Source organism: Prunus avium, chromosome 8, assembly GCF_965620075.1.
Source record: "Prunus avium chromosome 8, drPruAviu1.hap1.1, whole genome shotgun sequence".
In the NCBI taxonomy this organism is placed as follows: domain Eukaryota; kingdom Viridiplantae; phylum Streptophyta; class Magnoliopsida; order Rosales; family Rosaceae; genus Prunus; species Prunus avium.
Window position 1 is genome coordinate 28,222,586 of NC_142291.1, and position 19,815 is coordinate 28,242,400.

Consider the following 19,815-nt stretch of genomic DNA (forward strand, 5'->3'; position numbering starts at 1 on the left):
TCTACAACGTAATTTGATAACTGGAAACATCTATCTTTTAGACCACTCTAGAAGCATCATTTTTGCGAAAAAAAAAAATCAAGAATGTTTAATTAAACCAAGAAATTAAGACACGCATTTGTATTAGGGTTAATTTCGATTTAATACCCTGAACTCTTACCCTTAAAACACGTTTACCTATGCACTCTCAATTTTAACGATTACATACCCTAAACTTTTCAATTTTTTGCAATTTGGTTCAGGCATTAACTTCGACATCAAAATTCCCATTAATTGCTTGCATGGCAGACATGAATCTCACCTATTCATTTATTTTTATGTCAATTGAACAGTATTTTTGGGTAATTGGTGTCTTCTAACCCATGAAGAACACATTATACAAATTAATACCAAACCATTTTTTAATAAAATATCTTTCAACTGACATTTAAAGAAGTAAATAGGTGGGACCCAAGCTTGTCACATAAACAATTAATAGAAATTTTGACCATAAAGTGAATGTCGGAACCATATGGCACAAAATTGAAAAGCTTAGGGTATATAATCGTTAAAATTGAGAGTGCAGAGACAAACATGCTTTAAAATAAGAATTCATGGTACTAAATTAAAACTAACCATTTGTATTACATACATAACTATATCAATCGGCTTCTCATTTATATGTTTTGCTTTGTCTTATGGGACTATCATTTATGTGGTTTATAATTCATAAATAATTGTCTTTAACGAAGAATGACGAAACCAAAGCAATGAGTACATCAGAATAATCAAACGAAATCAGGATCAATGAAAGAAGATAACCTACTCTCGGCCTTTTTTGTCTTGTAGAGTGAGCAATTCAATCAAGGATTCTCATTTTATAACCCATGCAATAAAAAGAGATCTCTTTATTCATATACCTATTAGCTCTTAATTTAGTAATATTTCTTTTTCTATAGTTCAAATCTAACTCCCCTCTTCGCTTCATTTGAAAAAAATCTAACCCCCTCTTCCGTTAAAAAAATTTAATTCATATACTTTAAATATAATTAATCATCATCATTTTAGAACAACTACTGTTTACATAATCTATTAAATAACTAAGTATGCAAAATACAATCCCTATAGCTTGTTTTCTTTTTCTTTCTTAACAGAATAACTTCAAATCTTTTATATATATTTTTAAAACCAGTCCTATACTTCATTACGGGTTACGTAGATAACCTTTTTTTTTTTTTGTAATTTGTTTTTATATATGTGTTTCTCACAATTATGATAATTTTTTTTAATTGAGAAATTTTGGGATTACATTCATAATTCAACCAAAAAAGCCACTAGCCACAAAGGGCCAATACAAACTAGCCACAAAGGGTCACTACAATAACAAGGAGATCTAATATCAAACTCTCACAAAAGAGAGGTGGAAAACTCTCACAAAAAAGAGATGGAAAACTCTCACAAAAGGAGAGGTGAAAACTGCACAAAAAACCCAAAGAGTCTCTACAACTTATTCTAAATATAAAGAAACCGCAAAAAGGATAGTGGTAATGGCGGAGCCAAAAATTTTATCAAGAAGAGATCAAAGACATATCTAAATATGAGCCCCACATTTTTTGAAGGTTTCTAATAATTATGTCGACGAGTCTTTTTTTGGATAATTAGGAATATGACCCCTCTCCTGATTCTTAATGGCATTAATCCAGAACTATCCACTTCAATGTCCACACATTTACCAAAAAAAAATTTCATATGTTTCACACATGCATGGGGCTCTACTTGTATATAATTTCTTGTTTCTTTTGGGACCTCCAATAATGCAATAAGCATTCTATGTTTGGCAAGTGAAAACTAATAACTTGCATGATTATGGACATGTTTTCATTATGATTAGCATCGGCCAAGATCCTTTGCGGGTCATTGACAAAGGATGGTCTATTTATCCTGTCATACTCCTACGTTGTACCATAATTCATATTATAATATGTTCATGGGGTATGCGAGTTACATTTCTTAATGTAGTTTGATATTAGCCCACCGTTTTAAACACCAACTTTACAATCAACGAAAGCAGAATTCGTTTAGTCATCTAATTTCTATCAAATAAATGCGGCATGTAATGTTTTGATTAAACACTAAGTTATCATGTTTTTAAATAAATGACTAACTGATGCCCTGTTTGGTTTTATTTTTTTTAGTAGGAATGATTGTTGAATGATGATTCAGAAACAATGGTTTTTGGGGGTAGGAATAATCGTTGAATGAGCTAAAAAACAATCGTTTTCGAATTACAACATTGCATAATGAGAATGAGAATAGAGAAGACAGAAGGAGGATGTACAAAGGGAGGTATCTAACATTTCCTTTTTTTTTTCTTCTTCTTCCATATATGATATATATATAGGTAGTAATTAAACCAGGAAATGTTTTGAGACATACATTATATAAGCCTTCCTAAAATTTGTTGAAACTTTATATCTGTAGTTCCAAGTAAAGATTAGCAAGTCAATTGAAATGTACAAAAATTTGAATCACTTATTCCATTTTGGAATTTGGAAAAAATAATAAGGTAAAATTTGGCACTTCATTCGAATATTTGGCCTTGCCTATTTGTGCCTAAATTCCTATAAATAATTAAGTATGGGTTATCATTTATCTTTATCAACCGCAGAGAAGATCTAATCAAATATGAAGGTTGGCGACATTTTGTTTGTGTGCAGGTAATTACAATTACAATATACATGTCCTTGCTGGTCTCTTTCGGTGTGAAATGCTACGTCATTAAGTTTGATTTAGTGCGATTTTTGTCCGCATTAGTTTTACTTTTAGAATGTTAATTTGTTGCCCTCTTGGGATTGGTAGTTTAGATGTCTTTGATTGTACCGTTGAAGTTTATCTAATGAAGTTTATCTTTGATGAAAAAAAAATTAGTTAAATCTGAAATCGAATTTTAGTACCCTGATTTTGAAATCAATTTTCAAACTAAAATTTGAAATAAGTTATCAAACAAGTTTTTACTTTTCAGTTTTTAAAGAAAATGAAAATGAAATTATTATCAAACCCCTAAAGAAAACCCAAAAGGCCCTAAAAGACCAAAAGCCCTCCCACATGAAAAGCATGGATCTTGAGATTTTCACTTTGGATATTCAGAAAGGAAAAACTTGGCTTCTTATATTTAAGGAGTCATTGCTTAATACAAATAAACCAGTCTGTTATGTGTTTCTTTTTGAAATTTTAATAAGTTATTTGTTCATAAAAAAAAAAGTTGCATTGTGCATATGTGCCAGATAGTGATTTGTTCGTATGGAAGAATGACTTACAAGCTGTTGCGCATTGATTGAATTATGACACATTTATCATCTCAGAGTTTTGCACAATGTCACATATAATTGTAAATGCCTCTGTGTAAAAGAAGACGAATGTTGTTTCTTGTCTTAGCTTGGTTCTATGGCTAGTTTGATTGCATACATACCAATTTGGAATGTGAAAATGCCGCCTTTCTCTTTACCAAATTTTATTTAATTTTTCATTTTCTTAAATTTGAGATAATTACAACACTGAGAATTTTTTTATAAAAAAAATAGATTTTTTTTGTTTTTTGTGTGAAAGAAGTAAAGAAGTGTTCTAACAAAAAAGAGAGAGTAAAGAAGTGGGCTTCTTTCATTAGTAAAATATTTAAATACAAATTATTCACTCAATAAATAATAATTAAAATATAATTATAAATTAAAGTAATTACAAAAGGCTAAGATATTACTTATATACATATATTCAAGTTCAACTAAAGAAGTGGGGAAAATAAAAAGCAAAGAAACTAATTTTACATTTATAAATATATATATATATATATATATATATATATATATATAAAAGTAAAATCGGCCTAGGCGCTAGGCACCCGCCTAGGCGGCCTCCCTTTTTTTTGACCTGATTTTAAAGAAAACACGCTGCCTCCACTGAGCCGGGTCCTCCTCTCTCTCACGACAGACCACCACCACCAGGCCTTCACCCGCGACGACCACCACAAGGCTGCGACCTGTGACCCGCGACCTAGAACCCCGTAAATAATTTGGGTTGTCCTCTTCGGCCGAAACAAGTGCATTTGCTGAAGACATCTTCGCAAGAGTGCCTGGTAAATTTGACCCTGTAGGGGTCTTTTTCTTCCGGCAGCTACAGATGGGCTGGGCCGCCGTAAGGAGCAAAATGGCTGAAATTTCCCCCTTGTGTCTGAGTTCAAAGATCAGACCCCAAAATATTTCGAAAGGGTTGTAAAGCCTTAGGAAACACCTTGGTTACCTTCACCAACGAAAATAATGGCTGATTACAGATAAATTCTTGGCTTGGCATGAGAAACTTGTGGCATGGGAGCAAAATCGACATGAATTTAGCACCGAAGAGAAAACTGAGTGTACATTGTACGATTACATTGTACGATTACTCATATTATAATATTTTATGAGGTAATTATCTTTTTCTTTTTTTTTTCTTTTATGTCGTTCTTATTCTACACTGTAATTTGATAATCGGAAACGCCTATTTTTTAGACCGCTCTTTAAAAATGAAATCAGGAGCAATGAAAGAAGATATTCATCCACTTTGGCCAGCACTTTACCCCTTACGGGCCGATCCGGTGTGAGCGGGAATTAGTCTAGGTTGTGGTTAAGGCTTAAAAGTGCCATCCATAGTTGGGGTCCATCCAGGACCACCTCGTAGTTCAGACCAAAAAAAAAAAAAAAGATATTCACAACCTGAAATTTTAGGACGAAATATATTTTTATACTAAAACTGTAACAAATTTTAGGACGGTCCAACCATAATACAAAAAATTTCAGTTATGAATGGCCCCCAACCCGTCAACTTATATGTGTTGTCTGATTTACTTCCTAAATTTTAAGCAAATGAGAAATTATAACGACAAAAACTTCAAATGAAAATATGATGGTTGGACACCATCCTAAAATTTGTTACAGTTTTTATTATTATTTAAAATTAGTGATAATTGTATTTAATATTTGGGCACAAAGACCAAATTCCCATAAAAGGTTAATACAAAGATGAATGCACAGTAACCACAAAAGGATTAATCCTAATATAGGAGGATACACCGGCGACATTGCACGGTTTGTATCTCCACTAATAACCTTAAAGACCAAATATATTTTAACGTAACAATCATACGCCTGAACAAATCAAATATGGAATACATCGCCCCAAATTATAAATACAACTACAATTTTATATCTATGAGCTCAAGTTAAGATCGTCTACTAATATTTCATAGTTTGATTATTATACTTAGTGCCAGTTTGGCATTGCTTATTTGGGGTAATAAGTGATTTTTTTAAAAAATTTGGGAAGCCCAGCCCGTTTGGTAAACTATGAGAAAATCACTTATTGGTAAAAATTGCTGTGAGAGAAAGCTATAAGGGAAAGCAGCTAATGAGGTGCTTTCCTTTTCTGATTATGCGGGAAATAGTTTCGAAGAGGCGCTAGGTTTAATGATTATGTGGGAATCATTTTCTGATTACGCAGGAATTAGTACCAACAACACTCTTAACAAAAAGTTTACCAAACACCAAACTGCTTTATCTCATAGCTGATTTCTCTCACAGCAAATCTAACAGCGATTATTTTCACAGCACAGCAATGCCAAACTGGCCCTTAGAAGAGATCAAGGGCGTATCTAAATGGGCCCTAGATTTTTGAAAGATTTCTAAAATAGATATGATTTTTTTCCTATTAATAAATCTATGTGATATGATTGTTCCAATAATTTTTTGATAATAATTAGGAAGATGACCCTCAATTGATTCTTAATGGCAATAATCCAAAACTATCCACTACTTCAGTGTCCACATCTTTACCAACAAAAATGTTAATATGTTTCACACATGCTTGTAAATAATTTATTGTTTCTTTTGGGACCTCCAATAATGCAGTAAAATAAGCATTCTATATTTGACAAGTGAGTTGCATGATTATGGACATATTTTCATTGTGATTAGCATCGGGCAAGATCCTTTGAGGGTCATTGTTCACAAAGGATTTGGTCTGTTTATCCTGTCATAACTCTTACGTTGTACCATTGTAGTTTGATAATCAGAATCTTCTATTTCTTAGGCCACCGTTTAAATTCCAAAAATATAAACGAAAGTGGAAATTGTTTAGTCATCTAATCGCTATAAATACATGAAAACAAAGTAGAGGCTATTGCCAAAACCACATTCATGGTGGCCAAAACATTCCTTTTATTAATTTAGAATTGAAAATTACATTCATGACTTAGCTACGTACATAAAACAGACATAAAACAGAGACTTTCTCTCAGAGCCAATGGCTTTTTTTTTTCAGTACATAGAAGCTTGGAAGCTACGTACAAGCCCGGCAAGCTTATTATATTTTACAATAACACCACCAGAATTGCAATAATTCAACCTCTTAGTCATTGTAAACCGAAACATTTGGCCTTGGCTCAAAATCTTCCTCAAATGGCTGCTTATCTTCTTTTGCTGCAAATGACTGCTTAGCTTTAGGACCAGCATTGTTTTTGGAAGAGAGCTCTGCTTTAGTTTCATCATCATTGTAGGATGAGACATTGGGTCTGGGTTCAAATTCCTCAACCTCAACAAAAGGTTTTTTCACTTTTTCATGGCAGTCGGCTTTCTGTTTTGGTGTTGAATCAGAAATATCAACAATGAGGCCTTCAATTGCCTGTGGCATAGGTTGCTCTTTCATGACATTTTTCCAGTATTTCCCGACATCTCTTCTTGACTCTATAGTTCCGGCAAACTGTTCCACAAGACAAAGAAAATAAAAAGAAATAAAAAGAAATTTCAAAGGCATTCTAAATGATCATGTTGAAATCTATACTATCAATTTAATCACATATTTGACAAAAATTCACTTCAAATTGACAAATTGACAATATAATATGACATACAAAGAGAAATGTTCTCTTGCCCTGTGTGGCAATATAAGATGTTTATGTTGCTAGAATGTGAATACAAACCATATTAATCAAGTTGATTATTTCTAGAATGTGCGGTCTAAATTTACAGTATGACAACATAAGTTAGAGTCTAATACGAGAATATTTTCATGCAAGCATAATATAAGATTTTTGGTTGCATTTGTCTTGTCAGTCCTATATATCTAGCAACTCTTCTTGGCTTTAAAATTTGGTGACTTCATAAGCAACAATAGGAAGAAAGGGTATTATGCAAATACTTACCAAAATAAGAGAGAAAAGAGCTAAGATAGCACAAAGGGACTTCATGTCTACAAATACTATACAGAAGAGTTCTTTGTAGTTGTATTTTGTATTTTTTAAGGGTATGTAACCTCACTACTTATAGATAATTTACTAGAACGAAAGCATCAAGGCAGGCAGGACCCAATTATGGGGCCTTTATTTATTTATTTATTTATTGTGAAATTTTGATAATAATACTTGGAACAAATCTGGGCGGATCTAATTATGGGCCCTAGATCTTTGGAAGGTTTCTAAATAGATATGTTTTTCTATGTAGCCCTTGTTTGTGTGTTCTTTATTTTATTTATTTTTTATAATACAACGATATTAAGATAGGAGAGAATTAAACTTAGGATCTCAAATATAGAAATAAATATTCTTAATCATTTGAGCTACAAGCAGTTATAAGTCTCACACATAAATTTGTGCATACGATATGACTCGACATATGTTCTTGGGTCCAATAATTAGATCAATGAGGCTTTTCCATATATTATTCTCGACCGATTCTCAATGGCATTAATCCAAAACATCCATTTCAATGTCGACATAGCTTTACCATAAAAAATGTAAACATGTTCAACACATGCATGAAATAATTTATTGTTTTTTTGGACGTCCAATAATGCAATAAAGCATTTTATATGTGACAAGTGAAAACTAAGTTGCATGATTATGGTTATGGACATATATTCATTATGACTAATATCGGACAAGATCCTCTGCGGGTCGTTGTTGACAAAGGATTTGGTCTACTACTCCAATCATAAATAACTTTTACGTTGTACGATTACTCATATTATAATATTTTATGAGATAATATATTTTTTCTTTCTTTCTTTTATGTCGTTCTTATTCTACAATGTAATTTGATAATTGAAAACGCCTATTTTTCAGACCGCTCTTTAAAAATGAAATCAGGATCAATGATGAAGTATCTTTTTCTACTAAAACTGTAACAAATATTAGGACGGTCCAACTATAATACAAAAAATTTCAGTTATGAATGACCCCCAACCTGTCAAGTTATATGTGCTGTCTGATTTATTTCCTAAATTTTAAGCAAAAGAGAAATTATAACGAAAAAAACTTCAAATGAAAATATGATGGTTAACAATATTTGGACACAAAGACCAAATACTCATAAATGGTTAATACAAAGATGGATGCACAGTAACCGTAAAGGATTAATCCAGATATAGGAGGATACACCGGCGGTATCGCACGGCTTGTATCTCCACTAATATAGCCCTAAAAGAACGAATACATTTTAACGTAACAATCACACGCCCGAGCAAATCAAACATGAAATACATCGCCCAAAATTATAAATACAACTACAATTTTAAATCTATGAGCTAAAGTAAAGATCGTCTACTAATATTTCACAGTTTGATTATTATATTTAGAAGAGATCAAGGGCGTATCTAAATATGGGCCCTATATTTTTGGAAGATTTCTAAAATATATATGTTTTTTCTCTATTAATAAATCTACGTGATGTGATTCCACATATGTTCTTGGGCTCCAATAATTTTCTGATAATAATTGGGAAGATGACCCTCTATTTATTCTTAATGGCAATAATCCAAAACTATCCACTTCAATGTCGACATATACCAACAAAAATGTACATATGTTTTACACATGCATGGGGCTCTACTTGTAAATAATTTCTAGTTTCTTTTGGGACCTCCAATAATCCAATAAAATAAGCATTCTATATTTGACAAGTGAGTTACATGATTATGGACATATTTTCATTGTGATTAGCATCGGGCAAGATCCTTTGAGGGTCATTGTTCGCAAAGGATTTGGTCTGTTTATCCTATCATAACTCTTACGTTGTACCATTGTAGTTTGATAATCAGAATCTTCTATTTCTTAGGCCACCGTTTAAATTCCAAAAATATAAATGAAAGCGAAAATTGTTTAGTCATTTAATTGCTATCGAATAAATAGACAAATTTAATATTTTGATTAAACAATGAATTATCATGCTTTAATTAAAGGACTAACCGATATCTAGTTTGGTTGAATTTTTTTATTTTGTAGGAATGATTGTTGAATGATGATTTAGAAAATTAATTTAATTAAAGAAATAATTGTGGAAATACTATAACTAGAGCTTATTTTCTTTCTTTTCTTTTAAACAGAATTGTGTACTTCAAATTTTTTTACACCAATCCTATACTTCATCAATGGCTGCTTATATAGATTTCTTTTTTATAATTTTTTTTTATATGTGTTCTTCATTATAAGAAAATGATATATTATGACAAAAAAAATTCACAAATGGAAATATATATCAGTCCCTTTCTATTGACGGATCCCTTACGAATTGTTTTTCAACGATCCAAATCATCTATTTTTTAAGTCTACATTCATAGATCATCCTTGCAAAAATTAGACAAATCGGAAACTATTTCGATATCCAATTGTGTCTTACAAAATCAATGAACACATTGCTTCAAGAAAGTACTAAAATTTCAATAATTTAATTCAGTGGTCAAATGATATCGGATTCAAGTGATTTTTTGTAAAGATGATCTTTGAATGAATATCTACAAAATAGACAGTTTTGATTAGTGAAATACAATGTGGAGTGGGCCCTAAAAGAGTGTCCCTCAAATAAGCTTATTTGAGGAATCCCTCAATGGAAGCTCTCTGTATGTATATATATATATATAATGGTTGGACCGTCCTAAAATTTGTTACAATTTTAAATCTATAAGTTCAAGATTAGCAAATCAATTGCTTGCAATGTAAAAAACATTTGAATCACTTCCATGTTGGAAAAATAAGAAGGTAAAAATAAAATCCTAAAAATAATTGAGTTATTCAAGTGGGTTATATTATTATTTATCTTTATCTACAGCAGAGAAGATCCAATCAAATCTTGAAGGTTGGTGACATTTTGTTTGTGAGTAGATAAAGGAAAATGCTAGAGGCACCAACTTTGGGCACCAACTCTCTAATAAAGCGTGGCACCCGTTGTATTGGCGGGCTCCATCTTTATTAGAGAGTTGGTGCCCAAGGTGATGTCCAAAGTTGATGCCTCTAGCTGCCGACCCTGCTTGTCTCTTTTGATTTTGGAGTGAAATGATACGTCATCAAGGAAAGCCCAAAAGGCCCAAAGGCCCAAAGACCCCACACATGAAAAGCATGCATCTTCAGAATCTACACTTGCAATAATAAAAAATAATAATAATAATAATAATAATAATGATAACAAGACAAACTAAAGAGACAAGAACAAGTGGATGGCCAATAGGCCCAACAACTGCAAGTCAAAAGATGCATTATAGAGCTACAGCACCTTTGGTCAGTAAATGAGTTTTTAGCTCCTTGGTTTAAAGTTTAGTTTTTCCTAGGGAAATAATTTCTTGGAGAAATAGCTTTTCCATGTGTAGATAGTCAAAGCTTAGAACTTTATATATCCTTGTGGCTCTTTCAAAATTACCAGATGAACAAAATGGCAAGGACTCTTAACAAGGGAAGAAACATGCCTTCAGGACTTGCTCTCTGGAGCCCCTTACTTCATCTACTTGTTCTTGTTTTGGTAACTTTTTATACCCACTCTTCATAGTCTTATCATTTAATTGAGAGAAATTTGATGATGCTGCAGCATAGGATTCTCTAGTTCTATTAACTGTTAGTTTTTTTTTGGTTTCTGCTTAAATATTGTGCAGTGTGTTCAAGGAACTGGAGGCAGGAAGATGAGTGAAACACAAGATGGTGATGGCCATGAAACAACACATACAGAGCATGCTCATGCTCATCATCCATCATCCCACATGCATCATCACATGGACCCTTCAGTTATGATTTTCTTGACCTTGGAGGATCTAAAGGAGGGAAAAACCATGGCTATCTATTTTCCCAAAAGAAACCCTTCAAAATCTCCCCACTTGTTACCAAGAGAAGAAGCTGATCAAATTCCTTTCTCATCAAAACAACTCCTCCACCTCCTTCACTTCTTCTCCTTCTCTCAAGACTCTCCCCAAGCCAAGGCCATGGAAGACACTCTCAGGGAGTGTGAGATTGAACCCATCAAGGGAGAGATCAAGTCCTGTGCTACTTCCCTAGAATCCATGCTTGACTTCACACGTGGCGTCTTCGGAGTGGACACCCCTTTCAGTGTTGTGGCCACAGCCCATCTCACAAATTCAACTACCAACTTCCAGAACTACACTATTTTGGAAGAGCCTAAGGAGATTTCGGCTCCCAAGATGGTGGCTTGCCACACCATGCCTTACCCTTATGCAGTTTTCTACTGCCACAGCCAGCAAAGTGTGAACAGGGTTTTCAAGGTTTTGTTGGGTGGTGAGGATGGAGATAGGGTAGAAGCTGTTGCTGTTTGTCACTTGGACACCTCTCAATGGAGCCCTAATCATGCATCTTTCAGTGTGCTTAGGACTAAGCCAGGGGCTTCTGCTGTGTGTCATTTCTTTCCTGCTGATAATCCTGTGTGGGTTCCATTATCCACTTCAATGTAGTAATTTTAATGCAGGGCCAGTGTTTGAACATAATATAAAAGGTCAAGCTTGTTTGGAACCTTTTGATTTTCCCACTGAAATTCCTGGAACTGAAGTTTTGATGACCAGATTGTTGATTCTTGAAGAAAAAATACTATCATAAAAGAAAAAGAGACAGAATAAAAGATTATGAATCAACCAAACAGGTTTACAAGAGGCTGCAAATTATCTGTCTGATTATGCTATAAATTTTTATGTCACAAGGTAAAAGTACAATTTTGAAAATAGACAAAGATTCCTTAATGGAATATGAAACGACTTTAAAAAACTTCTATGCATGAAGCAACAGAAACCTTAGTGAGTAATTTGGGATCTAAATTTCTAATGCATGAGGCATCAGAAACCTTGGTGAGCAATTTGAGTTGAGTTCTATATGTTCTGTATCAGTATACAGTATATAGCTCAAGTGATTAAGATCACTTTGTAGCTCAAGTGATTAAGATCACTCTTAGCTCAAGTAATTAACATCATATTTATTCTTATGGTCCGAATAATTAAGATCATATTTAGTCTTAAGTTCAATTCGTTCTTCAATAAAAATAAAAGTTTGATTCCTACAAACACGGATGATTGTAACTCAAGTGATTATAAACATTTACTCTTACAATTATCTATTTGATTCCTCTCTTTTCATAATGATCGCATTCACCTTTTTCCTAATATCGTTTTGATGATTACAAAAAAGAAAACAAATAGCTTGTGTGATGTCCTGGTACAGTATACTGTATTAATGAAGCTATTTGGCTTTAGGGGTTGCTAGATGACTTGGGGGTTCTATAGGACCATGTGGGCGTTCATTGTGACAGCCAAAGTGCTATTCATTTAGCAAAGAATCAAATTCATCCTGTATGGACGAACCATATTTATATGACGTTCCATTTTATTTGTGAGGTTGTTGATGAAGGATTTATTATTCTTCAGAAAATTGGGACAACTGATAATGCTGCAGATATGTTGACGAAGTCAGTTAATTTGCTCAAGTTTAAGCATGCTTACACTTGATTGGTGATTGGGAGGCGACAGTTAGAAGTAATATTTCGAACGCTTGGTACAATTTGATCCAAGGTGGAAATTGTTAATTTTTGGCTCAAATTGAGCATGTGAAAGTTTCTGGAAATTTGATCTCATGACAAATTGGGCCTGGAGTTTTTGGAGATTTCGTCTCAAGACAAAGTGGATGGAAACTTTGGCCCTCGTGTGTGACCTTTTAGTTGGCCACGTGACTTGGTGTCTTGGGCTGTTATCAGCCACTGAACTTGGATTATTGAAGAAGCCACTTGAGTAATATGATGGCCAAGAATTAATGGCTTGTTGGGCACACTTTTGTATTGGTTGTAGCACCATTGGAATTTATTATTATTGTGGTTGAGAACTTCGGAAGATATCATTGAGCAGCTACACCTCTTGTGAGGAAGAGGAGAAGAGCAAGAAGGCCCAACGACAAAGGAGACATTCTAACCATGAGATATGGTGTGGTGGTAGCTCACCTCATTCCTTAACTATGTGGTTGGGGGTTCGATCCCCGCCCATGGGAATGGAGCGCATTTCGTGGCCAGCTGTTTACCTCCTTTGGAGAGCTCCCGCGGCGAAAGGGATTAGTCACTACTGTCGGCGGTGGACACCCTTGGATCTCGTCCAAAAAAAAGGAGACATTCTCTCAAATTGTTCTTGCTTATACATATATATTCATATTGTATTAGTTTTGGTTTCTATTTCTATTATTTGAGTGTGTGAGCTTAGATGTATTTGAGACTTAGAGTTTCTTGAGTGACAAACAGTTTTTATGCTTTCTTTTGATTATAGTGAATTGCTTAGTCATCTTCAAACTGGACGTAGGCCTATATAACCGAACCAGTATAAATTTTGGTGTTCTGATTGTTATTTGGTTTGCTTTCTTTGTCTTTAGCTTATTCTTGTTTGCTTGCACTCACTATCTAGCACGCTGCTTTGTTGATGCTTCTGCACAAGAAGGACAATGATGATGAATATAATAAAACATTATGGTACAAATCGCAATCAGGTAAAATTAGGGTATTTGTTTTGATTATAAGAGGAAATCAACGGCAGATCTAGCAAACGCTTTTTGAAGAAGTACAATAAAAAATTTGAATTTTTAACAAAAAATTCTACGTTCTTTAAATAAAAGCGCTTATGAGGGGCCCTAACTAGCTACAGTTAAATAAATAAATAAATTGCATCTTTTAGTATGACGACTATAAATAAATAAATTTCTTTGCAGTTTCCTATTTATTATTCTTAAAGTTTAACGCTACAAATACATGACAACAAAAGTAGAGGCTATTGCCAAAACCACATTCATGGTGGCCAAAGCATTCCTTTTATTAACTTAGAATTGAAAATTACATTTATGACTTAACTACGTACACAAAACAGACATAAAACAGAGACTTTCTCTCGGAGCCAATGACTTTTTTTTTTTAGTAGATAGAAGCTTAAAAGCTACGTATAAGCCCGGAAAGCTTATTATATTTTACAATAACACCACCAGAATTGCACCAATTCAACCTCTTAGTCATTGTAAACCGAAAGATTTGGCCTTGGCTCAAAATCTTCCTCAAATGGCTGCTTATCTTCTTTTGCTGCAAATGACTGCTTAGCTTTAGGACCAGCATTGTGTTTGGAAGAGAGCTCTGCTTTAGTTTCATCATCATTGTAGGATGTGGCACTGGGTCTGGGTTCAAATTCCTCAACCTCAACAAAAGGTTTTTTCACTTTTTCATGGCAGTCGGCTTTCTGTTTTGGTGTTGAATCAGAAATATCAACAAGGAGGCCTTCAATTGCCTGTGGCATAGGTTGCTCTTTCATGACATTTTTCCAGTATTTCCCGACATCTCTTCTTGACTCTATAGTTTTAGCAAACTGTTCCACAAGACAAAGAAAATAAAAACAAATAAAAAGAAATTTCTAAGGCATTCTAAATGATCATGTTGAAATCTATACTGTTAATTTAGATAACATATTTGACAAAAATTCACTTCAAAATGACAATTTAACAATATATACGAAGAGAAATGTTCGCTTACCCTGTGTGGCAATATAAGATGTTTATGTTGCTAGAATGTGAATATAAAGTTGATTATTTCTAGAATGTGCGATCTAAATTTACAGTATTCCAACATAAGTTAGAGTCTAATAAGAGAATAATTTAATGCAAGCATAATATAAGATTTTTGGTTGCATTTATCTTGTCAGTCCTATATACCTAGCAACTTCTTGGCTTTAAAAATTGGTGACTTCATAAGCAACAATAGGAAGAAGGGTATTATACAAATACTTACCAAAAGAACAGAGAAAAGAGCTAAGATAGCGCAAAGGGACTTCATGTCTACGAATGCTATGCAAAAGAGTTCTTTGTAGTTGTATTTTTGAAGGATGTGTAACTTCATTACTTATAGATAATTTACTAGAACGAAAGCATCAAGGCAGGTAGGACCCAATTATGGGCCCTATATTTTTTTTTGGGTAATGATTTCCCCACTCCCTTTTTATCCACTTACACTCTTTTTATTAGTTATAAAATGAAGTGTAAGTGGATAAAATTGGAGTGGGGAAATCACCACTCTGTTTTTTTTTGGGTGAAATTTTGATTATGGGCCCTAGATCTTTGGAAGGTTTCTAAATAGGTATGCTTTTCTATGTAGTCCATGTTTGTGTGTTATTTTTTTATTATTATAATACAACCGATATTAGAATAGGAGAGAATTGAACTTAAGACTTCAAATGTAAAAACAAATACTCTTAATCACTTGAACTACAAGCAATGATAATTCTGACATGTAAATTTTTTTGGTCATATGACTCTGACATATGTTCTTGGGCTCCAATAATTAGGATTATTATTCTACCGATTCTCAATGTCCACAAAGTTTTACCATAAAAAAATGTAAACATGTTTAACACATGCACGCATGGAGTTCTACTTGTAAATAATTTCTTGTTCTTTTTGGATGTCCAATAATGCAATAAGCATTTCATATGTGACAAGTGAAAACTAAGTTGCATGATTATGGACATATATTCATTATGATTAGGGTAATGCTAGGCTTACCATAATTTTCATACCACATCTCTAATAGAGGTAAAGCCCACCAATACAACGGGGCCCACCTCTATTAGAGATGTGGTACAAATGTGGTATGAAAATTATGGTAAGCCTAGCATTTTCCTTATAACTAATATCGGACAAGATCCTTTGCGGGTCGTTGTTGACAAAGGATTTGGTCTACTAATCCAATTATAAATAACTCTTACGTTGTACGATTACTCATATTATAATATTTTATGAGGTAATTATCTTTTTCTTTTATTTTCTTTTATGTCGTTCTTATTTTACAATGTAATTTGATAATGGGAAACGCCTATTTTTTAGATCGCTCTCTAAAAATGAAATCAGGATCACTGACGAAGTATCTTTTTCTACTAAAACTGTAACAAATTTCAGGACGGTCCAACCATAATATAAAAAATTTCTGTTATGAATAACCCCCAACCCGTCAACTTTTCCACATATGTCCTTGGGCTCCAATAATTTTCTGATAATAATTAGGAAGATGACCCTCTATTGATTCTTAATGGCAATAATCCAAAACTATCCACTTCAATGTGGACATATACAAACAATAATGTACGTATGTTTCCCACGTGCATGGGGCTCTACTTGTAAATAATGCAATAAAATAAGCATTCTATATTTGACAAGTGAATTGCATGAATCGATTATGGACGTATTTTCATTGTGATTAGCATCGGGCAAGATCCTTTCTTTTTCTTTTAAACAGAATTGTGCACTTCAAATTTTTTTTACACCAATCCTATACTTCATCAATGGCTGCTTATATAGATTTCTTTTTTATAATATATTTTTTTAAATATGTGTTCTTCATTATAAGAAAATGATATATTATGACAAAAAAAATTCACAAATGAAAATATATATCGGTCCCTTTTTATTGAGGGATCCCTTACGAATTGTTTTTCAACGATCCAAACCAACTATTTTTTAAGTCTACATTCATAGATCATCCTTACAAAAAATCAGACAAATCGTAAACCGTTTCGATATCCAATTGTGTCTTACAAAATCAAAGAACACGTAGCTTCAAGAAAGTACTAAAATTTCAATAATTTAATTAAGTGGTCAAATGATATCGGATTCAAGTGATTTTTTGTAGATATGATATTTGAATGAGTATCTACAAAATAGATAGTTTTGATTAGTGAAATACAATGTGGAGTGTGCCATAAAAAGATGTCCCTCAAATAAGCTTATTTGAGATATCCCTCAATGAAGGCTCTCTGTATATATATATATATATAATGGTTGGACCGTCCTAAAATTTGTTACAATTTTAAATCTATAAGTTCAAGATTAGCAAATCAATTGCAATGTAATAAATTTGTATCACTCATTCCAAGTTGGAAAAATAAGAAGGTAAAATTAAAATCCTAAAAATAATTGAGTTGCCGACATTTTTATTTTTCTTTATCTACAGCAGAGAAGATCTTTTCTTTATCTACAGCAGAGAAGATCTAATCAAATCTTGAAGGTTGCCGACATTTTGTTTGTGTGTAGATAAATGCCGATCCTCACTCAAGATTGTACCCACATCTAATCTTTAATGCAATTGATCGATTTCTCTCAAAAAAAAAAAAAAAAAAAAGCCGATCCTGCTTTTCTCTTTTGGTTTTGGAGTGAAATGCAACCTCATCAAGGAAAGCCCAAAAGGCCCAAAGGCCCAAAGGCCCAAAGGCCCAGAGGCCCAAAGACTCCACACTTGAAAAGCATGGATCTTCAGAATTTACACTTGCAATAAAAAAAAAAGTAATAATAATAATGATAACAAGACATACTAAAGAGACAAGAACAAGTGGATGGCCAACACCTGCAAGTCAAAGCTACAGCTGCTCACCTTTGGTCAGTAAATGAATTTTTGGCTCCTTGGTTTAAAGTATAGTTTTTCCTGGGGAAATAATTTCTTTGAGAAATAGCTTTTCTATGTCTAGAGGAGTCAAAGATTAGAACTTTATATATCCTTGTGGCTCTTTCAAAATTACCAGATGAACAAAATGGCAAGGACTTTTAAAAAGGGAAGAAACATGCCTTCAGGACTTGCTCTCTGGAGCCCCTTACTTCATCTCCTTGTTCTTGTTATGGTAACTTCAATTTATTCCCACTCTTCATATTCTTATCATTTAATTGAGAGAAATTTGATGATGCTGCAGCATAGGAATCTCTAGTTCTAATAACTGTTAGTTTTTTTTGGGTTTCTGCTTAAATATTGTGCAGTGTGTTCAAGGAACTGGAGGCAGGAAGATGAGTGAAACACAAGATGGTGATGGCCATGAAACAACACATACAGAGCATGCTCATGCTCATCATCCATCATCCCACATGCATCATCACATGGACCCTTCAGTTATGATTTTCTTGACCTTGGAGGATCTAAAGGAGGGAAAAACCATGGCTATCTATTTTCCCAAAAGAAACCCTTCAAAATCTCCCCACTTGTTACCAAGAGAAGAAGCTGATCAAATTCCTTTCTCATCAAAACAACTCCTCCACCTCCTTCACTTCTTCTCCTTCTCTCAAGACTCTCCCCAAGCCAAGGCCATGGAAGGCACTCTCAGGGAGTGTGAGATTGAACCCATCAAGGGAGAGATCAAGTCCTGTGCTACTTCCCTAGAATCCATGCTTGACTTCACACGTGGCGTCTTCGGGGTGGACACCCCTTTCAGTGTTGTGGCCACAGCCCATCTCACAAATTCAACTACCAATTTCCAGAACTACACTATTTTGGAAGAGCCTAAGGAGATTTCGGCTCCCAAGATGGTGGCTTGCCACACCATGCCTTACCCTTATGCAGTTTTCTACTGCCATAGCCAGCAAAGTGTGAACAGGGTTTTCAAGGTTTTGTTGGGTGGTGAGGATGGAGATAGGGTAGAAGCTGTTGCTGTTTGTCACTTGGACACCTCTCAATGGAGCCCTAATCATGCATCTTTCAGTGTGCTTAGGACTAAGCCAGGGGCTTCTGCTGTGTGTCATTTCTTTCCTGCTGATAATCTTGTGTGGGTTCCAGCATCCACTTCAATGTAGTAATTTTAATGCAGGGCCAGTGTTTGAACATAATATAAAAGGTCAAGCTTGTTTGGAACCTTTTGATTTTCCCACTGAAATTCCTGGAACTGAAGTTTTGATGACCAGATTGTTGATTCTTGAAGAAAAAAATACTATCATAAAAGAAAAAAGAGACAGAATAAAAGTTTATGAATCAACCAAACAGGTTTACAAGTGGCTGCAAAATATCTGTCTGATTATGCTATAAATTCTTATGTTACAAGGAAAAAGAACAATTTCGAAAATAGAAAAATGTTCTTTAATGGAATATGAAACGACTTAAAAAATTTCTATGCGTGAAGCAACAGAAACCTTGGTGAGTAATTTGAGATCTAAATTTCTATGCATGAGGCATCAGAAACCTTGGTGAGCAATCTGAGTTGAGTCCTATCTGTTCTGTATCAGTATATAGTATATAACTCAAGTCATTAAGATCACTTTGTAGCTCAAGTGATTAAGATCACTCTTAGCTCAAGCAATTAACATCATATTTACTCTTATGGTCCGAATAATTAAGATCATATTTAGTCTTAAGTTCAATTCGTTCTTCAATTAAAAAAAAAGTTTGATTCAGTCAAACGCGGATGATTGTTACTAAAGTGATTATGAACATTTGCTCTTACAATTATCTATTTGATTCCTCTCTTTTCATAATGATCGCATTCACATTTTCCTAATATCGTTTTGATGATAAAAAGAAAACAAATAGCTTGTGTGATGTCAGTGTTGTGGTACAATATACTGTACTAGGCCTGTTCTGTTCTGTACAATGTTTATCAAGTGCAGAAAAAGTCATGTTGCCATTCTATTAAAGTAATGCAAAGCGATAGGCTTGGAATACCGTTATAGTCCGTTACATGTAACTTCTTCTCCGCATCAAGATAAAACGTAACAGCACAATTACCTATGCTTTT

General features: G+C 33.8%; 4 protein-coding genes across 4 annotated transcripts; 2 read left to right on the forward strand and 2 right to left on the reverse strand.

Annotated features, from left to right (window-relative positions):
* Nucleotides 1–6,184: 6,184 nt before the first annotated feature.
* LOC110770150 (organ-specific protein S2-like) lies at nucleotides 6,185–7,348 on the reverse strand. Its single transcript, XM_021974239.2, has 2 exons — nucleotides 7,208–7,348; nucleotides 6,185–6,765 (listed from the first exon to the last, which is right to left on the reverse strand). The coding sequence occupies exons 1-2, from the start codon at nucleotides 7,250–7,252 to the stop codon at nucleotides 6,415–6,417; spliced, it is 396 nt and encodes a 131-aa protein (XP_021829931.1). The 5' UTR covers nucleotides 7,253–7,348; the 3' UTR covers nucleotides 6,185–6,414.
* A 3,253-nt stretch (nucleotides 7,349–10,601) lies between these two features.
* Nucleotides 10,602–11,785, forward strand: LOC110770127 (BURP domain protein USPL1-like). Its single transcript, XM_021974211.2, has 2 exons — nucleotides 10,602–10,790; nucleotides 10,921–11,785. Exons 1-2 carry the CDS (start codon nucleotides 10,695–10,697, stop codon nucleotides 11,725–11,727), a joined length of 903 nt encoding a protein of 300 aa, XP_021829903.2. The 5' UTR covers nucleotides 10,602–10,694; the 3' UTR covers nucleotides 11,728–11,785.
* A 2,273-nt stretch (nucleotides 11,786–14,058) lies between these two features.
* On the reverse strand, nucleotides 14,059–15,199 carry LOC110770140 (organ-specific protein P4). Its single transcript, XM_021974229.2, has 2 exons — nucleotides 15,066–15,199; nucleotides 14,059–14,646 (listed from the first exon to the last, which is right to left on the reverse strand). Exons 1-2 carry the CDS (start codon nucleotides 15,171–15,173, stop codon nucleotides 14,296–14,298), a joined length of 459 nt encoding a protein of 152 aa, XP_021829921.2. The 5' UTR covers nucleotides 15,174–15,199; the 3' UTR covers nucleotides 14,059–14,295.
* Nucleotides 15,200–17,713: 2,514 nt separating this feature from the next.
* On the forward strand, nucleotides 17,714–18,938 carry LOC110770446 (BURP domain protein USPL1-like). The gene is made up of 2 exons (XM_021974588.2): nucleotides 17,714–17,940; nucleotides 18,074–18,938. Exons 1-2 carry the CDS (start codon nucleotides 17,845–17,847, stop codon nucleotides 18,878–18,880), a joined length of 903 nt encoding a protein of 300 aa, XP_021830280.2. The 5' UTR covers nucleotides 17,714–17,844; the 3' UTR covers nucleotides 18,881–18,938.
* Nucleotides 18,939–19,815: the final 877 nt, after the last annotated feature.